Genomic DNA, 5,956 nt, shown 5'->3' with positions numbered 1-5,956 from the left:
TTAGCAAGGAGCGGCTTTGGTTTTAAGCGCGATTTGATTTCAAGGCGCTGTTATAACGTTAGTTATAGCGGGGAAGAAAGAGGAGGGTTCGAGACGAGGACGTTTTCATTTCATCAGCCTGAGCACGTTGAGAAACGCGCGCCCCGACTCTGCAAAGGAGATAAGCACCGACTTTGGGGCGCTGGGTGCACCGCACGGCAGCCCATCGCACACCCGGACCGCGCTGGGGCTGACAGCGGTTCTCCCAGCACCCACTGCAGTGCCTTGCGATGGGGCGGTGCGAATACCCAAAGGACAAAGCTGCCTTCGCTTGTGCGTGCCCCGAAACTCTTGCCCCATCCTAGTATTTTTATATGCCTTTCCCATGGCTGTCAGTGTCTTCATTGAGCAGCGACAGCAGCGAACGAGCAGTTCTTTGCACCACGAACCGCCCGCAAATGTACAGAAACAGTTTTTTTTCCTCTCTCTTTTTTTCCATTCAGATGCAATTTCGGAGGATTCCTTTCACCCCTCTCGTCCTAAATCCTTTCCTACTAAACTGAAGGTGTTTCCATCGCTCATCTCCAAGCATTTCATGGATAAACACATCCGAATCCGAAGCTTTAAGGGCTGCGGGGGGAAAGCGCTCAGGTGGAGCTGCTGCATTCTTTGAAGTGTGATGGAGATGCGTGGCACCGCAGTGTATCTATAGACAGATAAAAACGGCCACCTGAATTATTTCTAAATACAAGGCAAAAGACACCTAGCTATTATCCATCCCGAAAGCTGAGTGTTATTTTTCCCCCTCCCTTATTATTTTACATGGAAAAACTACCAAGGGAAATCCACGGGAAGGAAGGAAGGAAGCACGCAGGTGTGTCAGCCTCTATTCCATGTATTAACCAGGGTCACAGTTTCCCTGCACAAACCCGCACGGCCTGTGATCCAAAATACCGCATGAAGTGCCGGCGGCACCAAAAAAAAAGCCCGCATCTCTTTCTCGTTAAGAGATTAAAGATAAAAAAACAAGGGGTAGTGAAGAGAGAACCTCTGCCCCAGGGCTGTGCTGAGGGCAGCCCAGCACAACTCATCCGAGGTAAAATAAAAGAATAAATCTTTGGTTACCTGGGAATTAAATCCGTTTCCCCGGCAGAAAGGGAAAGGAGAAACGAGCGCGGATGGCGGCTGCAGCGCGGAGCTCAGAGGCTGTTGCAAGAGGAGAGGAAACGAGAGCGAAAGTCGTGCAGGGGAAGCCTGCAGGTTTCCCTCACCTGGAGCTGCGGAGGAATCGCGGCTGCAAACAGCCGGGGCGATTCTCTCCGTGCAGCCCTGCAGGGCTGGGGTTATTCCTGCTGCTCCCCTTTCCCAGATGGGAATCAGCTGAGCGATGCCCCCCGCCCCATCGGCCGCTCTCAGCACACCCGTTCAGTAACCACACCACGCAGCCACGGAACACCTTTATTGAAAACCGAGGGGACTTCGGGGAATAGAGAAAAGTCCGATGTTTCAAAGGGAAGGGAGAACTTACAGGAAACTGCTCGTTGGTTGGTTTGGTTCTATTTGTTTTTGTTTGGCTCTCCCTCGCTGGATTTCCAAGCAAAGTTCAGGCTTGGGGTGATGCTGGGATGAAGCCAAAGGGGTGAAAGGAACCCGGGGGATTTTGTTTCCCTCCGTATCGACACCAAACCTTGGCACCCCGGCAGAACGCGGGCTTGGGGGAGAGCTGTAGGGATGCGCAACGCTGCCCTAAGAGCTCCTAAAGGCGGTGCGGGGCGGCGAGAATATCCCCGTCCTCCAGGATGTCCACCTCGTCCTCGGGGTCCTGCAGCAGGAAGGAGCCGGGGGGGACTTTTCGGGGCTCAGCTGCGGCCGGCTCGGGAAGCTCCGGCTCGGGGGAGCTTTGCTCGCGGTTCTCCTCGTGTTTTGGGTCGTCCTGGCTTTTCCGCAGCTGTTTTTTGTGTTTCATCCGCCGGTTCTGGAACCAGGTTTTCACCTGGAGGAGAAAGAAAAAAAAAAAAAAAAGAAAAAGAAAAGAATCAAGAAAAATGTGAAAAGAAGAAAAGAAAAATCGGGAAAGAAAAAGGTACAGCAAAGAGGAGGAGGCTGCACGGAGCCCGGCGGCCCCGTACCTGCGTCTCGGAGAGGCTGAGCGCCGTGGCCAACTCCACCCGTTCTGGCGTGGAGAGATAACGCTGGATCTCGAAGCGTTTCTCCAAACCGGAGAGCTGCGAGTCGGAGAAGACGGTGCGGGCTTTGCGACGGCGGCAGTGCTTGCCGGGCAGCTCGGCGTGAGCGTGGTGCGGGAACAGAGCCGGCACCGGCACTCCTGCGGGGACACACGGCGGGGAGCCGGGCTGCGGCCAACCGGAGCCGGGCAGCAGCGGCTCTGCGTGAGCTTTCCCAGTGCCGTTGCCCCCCTGGATATATATGGGTCGTTTTGGTTTTTTTTTTTTGTTTTGTTTTGTTCTTTTCGTTTTCGAAATCTTTATTTTTATTTTGTTTTCTTTTTATTTTGCTTTATTTCTATTTTATTCATTTCTATTATTTTTTTTTTTTTTCATCTCTCTGAAAACACCCTATCCAAACCCTCCCCAGCAGGTGCGGTTCAGCCAACCTCAGAAACGGAGCGATCACCCTCAGAGCAATTAAAGCCAACGAAATGCACCCAAGAGACGGGAGAAAAGCCGAGGGAAGTGAAGGCAGTGGGAGAGCGGCCACAAGAAGAGAAACTTCGGCCTCCAGAGGAGAAACTTTGGAGGAAGCGGCCCTGGGAAGGGTTCGTGGGGACGGACGGGCGCGACGTCTCCCCCCGCCCCGGGACGGTCCGGCACGGCCCCAGCGCTGCTGATGGACGTGGAAAAGTGAAGCCCGGTCCCATTCCAGAACCGTAATATAAAAAGAGTTCAAAACGAAATAAACGGGCAGAAGGGGAGAGGGAAAGCCTGGGGTCGCTGGGCTCAAAATCTCGGCTGGTTGAGATATCCGATCCCCTCTGATGAAGCCGAGGGCTCGGCAAGGCAGGGACCTGAAGCCCCAAAACGCAAACCCACACCCTGCGCGAGGCTGAGGAGCCTTTCTCCGTTTCGGGCTGCACCCTCAAAGCCCCGCACTTACCCGAGGTGGTGAGGAAGTAGGGGTGGTGGTGGTGATGGTGCTCCGGTTTGTGCAGGGCCGGGTGCGGGTGTGGAGCCAGCAGCGTCGGGGCGGGCATCAGGGGGTAGCCATAGTCCAAGAGCGGGACGCGGGAGGCCAAGGAGCCGGCGAAGTGCTCGGCTGGAACCTCCCGCAGGGGCTTGGGCTTGTGCAGCAGGATGTCCTCGATGAAGAAGGAGGTGGGTCGGGGCGCGGGGACCGGGTGAACCGGCGAGGTGAAGTTGAGGTTCATCTCGGAGAGCCCCGCGTCGGATTGCGGGGAACGGAGAGAGCGGGGCTGGGGGCCGGAGGAGAAAGAACGGCCGGCTGCGCGTCCCGGGAGAGGAGATGGAAAGGGAAATAAGAGGAACGATAAATAAGAGGAACGATAAATAATAATAATAATAAAGCGATATTAACAATAAGAAGGGACATAAAAAAAAAACCCGAATCTCCCAGACAGAAGGGAAAACGGGGAGAGCCGGGGGACGCGGAGCTGCGGGATGCGCGGGGCGATGCGCGGCTTTGAGGCGCGGGGCCGGCAGCGCTCCGAGAGCCAATGGCGAAACGGGCGGGCGGGGGCGGCGCGGAAGAAACGCGGAACGGCTCCGCTTCCGAGCACTTTTCCCCCACCCTCATCAGCCCCTTCCCCAGCGCCGGGCCGGGGGCGGCTTCCGAAAGCTTTTGGTTTTGTTCTCCGTTTGTCTTGAAGCGCCAAAACTTAAGGGGAAAAAAAAAAAAGAATAAGAAATGAGTTGCGCTTTCCCGACCTGTGCCCTGCTCCGCTCCTAACCGGTCCCCACGCACACAACGTGTGTTGTTCCACTTGTTACCCCAGCGGGTTTTGTTCCCATCCATTCCCCACTCCGTGTTCTGCCAACATCCAACCCTCCCCAGCCCCCCCCCTGTGTGGCCTCTGTTTGTGTTCCCCCCCACCCCCCCTAATCTGTAACATTCATTTCCCCGGAGTCAATTTGCTAAAATGAGGGTGATACACCACATCATAGCCGAGATAATTTCGCTTCGCATCTCAGAAAATTGCTCTAATTATTGATGTTAAACTCGGGGAAATTAAAAGAAGGCACTTCTCCTTCATCTCCTGATTTTAAGCTCTAATTTGTTGAAATCGAGTTGTCATCACAATTCCAATCACTACCGTTAATAGTAAAAGTGTTCTAATAGAGCCAGAATTCGCACAACCCATGCTATTAGATAATTAAGAAAGATGTTAGAAAGGCAAGTGCTAATCCTTGGGCACACGGACAGCGTTTCCATCTGATCCAGCAGGTAGAACAAATTAATTACCAGAATCAATTAGTCCTAAAAGTACAGTTCTCCAGGAAGTGTAAGCCACGTCTTCCATATGGATGAGCTGGTAAACGGTAAATAGATGAGGGGAAAAAAAATTCTAAAAAAGAAAAAAAACAGAAAAACCTTTAAAAGAATAGAAAAGGCGACCGTCGGGTGACAACGAGGCTGCAGTTCGGAGCGCCCGACTTTTCCAGCTCTGCCGTCTCCGCTCCGCGGCCGCTGGGTGGAAGTGCGAGGATGCGGGGCTGGGCGCAGGGACGGCAGTGCGGGGTGCGGGCGGCCCCCGGCCCCGACCCACTGCTTTTCTTTAAGAAAACAGCGCTTAGAATGCCGTGAAAGCAGTTAAAATTGAGCTGGATCTGATTTAAACGTCCCTTCTAAAAGGAATCGTTCTGTGATTCCGTATGGACGCAGCATCGGTTGGATGCGTTTGGCCAAAGCTCACACGTGGGGCTGCCGGAGGGTCTGCGTGCTGCATGCTGCATCTATAGGTGGGATTTCTGCTTTAAGGTCAGTGCAGGCAGGCAGTCACATGCACACGTTGTGCTATGTGTGCACAGCAAAGCACAGTGCTCTCTTCACACACTTGTGAGATATTTATGCACATTTATATGCATATACACACACATATATATAGGTGCCTGCAACAGTGCCGGGAGGGGGCTGAGCTGAAAGCTGAACTCCTCCCACCACGGGGTGGGGAAATAAAATCAAAATTGTGCTGCAGCATCTCTTCCATTGCCCATCCCCACATCAGGCCCGGGTTTCAGCTGGAGAGTTTAAAATACAACTGGTTGACAAGTTTCTCTGAGGAGCAATTGAGTAAGGAAATACATTACTAGCAGGATGGAAAGGGGCCACATGGCCAAGTTGGTGCAGGGAGCACAGCCAGGGGTGGGTAAGCTGCTTGCCTGCCCGTTTCATAAGCTGGGATTGCTTCTCCGCAATGGTTGGGGCTTTGCTCTTCAGTGATGTTTGTGTGGATTTATTATTATTTCTAAAGAAGATCTGGAAGATTAAAGTGTGGAACTTGGGCCAGATCGGGTCCCAGATTTCACCTCCCTCTGGGCCTAACTCCAAAACCAAAAGCAGAGGCAGCAGTGTCTGTCTGTGGGAAACCTCTCCCAGAGAAAGTGACCCCAGAGAACGGAACTTCTATGCACTGCATTCTCAACCATCTGGGATTTTCACATTAACTCTTCTGTGATTTTCTATGCCAGATGTACCTCACACCCTCAGCAGCCACTGGTGGCAAGGTGGCCTCTTTGCTCCTGTTTTTTCCCCATTTGGATCCATTTTTACAGTTCCCCACAGCAGGGTTTTCCCAGACCAACATCCCCAGCCCTGGGAGCGGCCCCAGAATCCCGCTTAGCCCTGCTTTGCTCACTGCCTGCTTCCCTTTCCATGGGGGTACAGACCAGGGTTGCTTCTCAGTGCTTCATCCTCACATCCCCTCAAGCACCGTGAGGTGTGTGCAGCATCCCAGCCTGCAACCTGAAATAATTCACATCTCCTCCAGAGGCACAGCTCTGCG

The 5,956-nt window shown here is 53.4% G+C and overlaps 1 protein-coding gene across 1 annotated transcript; it reads right to left on the bottom strand.

Moving 5' to 3' along the window:
* Positions 1–1,735: 1,735 nt before the first annotated feature.
* On the bottom strand, positions 1,736–3,364 carry BSX (brain specific homeobox). The gene is made up of 3 exons (XM_042832214.1): positions 3,094–3,364; positions 2,109–2,305; positions 1,736–1,972 (listed from the first exon to the last, which is right to left on the bottom strand). Exons 1-3 carry the CDS (start codon positions 3,362–3,364, stop codon positions 1,736–1,738), a joined length of 705 nt encoding a protein of 234 aa, XP_042688148.1.
* Positions 3,365–5,956: the final 2,592 nt, after the last annotated feature.

This window comes from Centrocercus urophasianus, unplaced genomic scaffold (genome assembly GCF_019232065.1).
Source record: "Centrocercus urophasianus isolate 14NV4802_14NV808 unplaced genomic scaffold, USGS_Curo_1.0 seq_37, whole genome shotgun sequence".
In the NCBI taxonomy this organism is placed as follows: Eukaryota; Metazoa; Chordata; class Aves; order Galliformes; family Phasianidae; genus Centrocercus; species Centrocercus urophasianus.
This window is presented reverse-complemented; position numbering and strand designations above follow the sequence as displayed.

Coding starts and splice junctions, on each gene's coding strand:
- BSX (XM_042832214.1), bottom strand. CDS start 3,364: ATGAACCTCAACTTCACCTCGCCGGTTCACCCGGTCCCCGCGCCCCGA. Junction 2,306..3,093: donor CTACTTCCTCACCACCTCGG/GTAAGTGCGGGG, acceptor GTGTCCCCGCAG/GAGTGCCGGTGCCGGCTCTG. Junction 1,973..2,108: donor TCAGCCTCTCCGAGACGCAG/GTACGGGGCCGC, acceptor TTTCTCCTCCAG/GTGAAAACCTGGTTCCAGAA.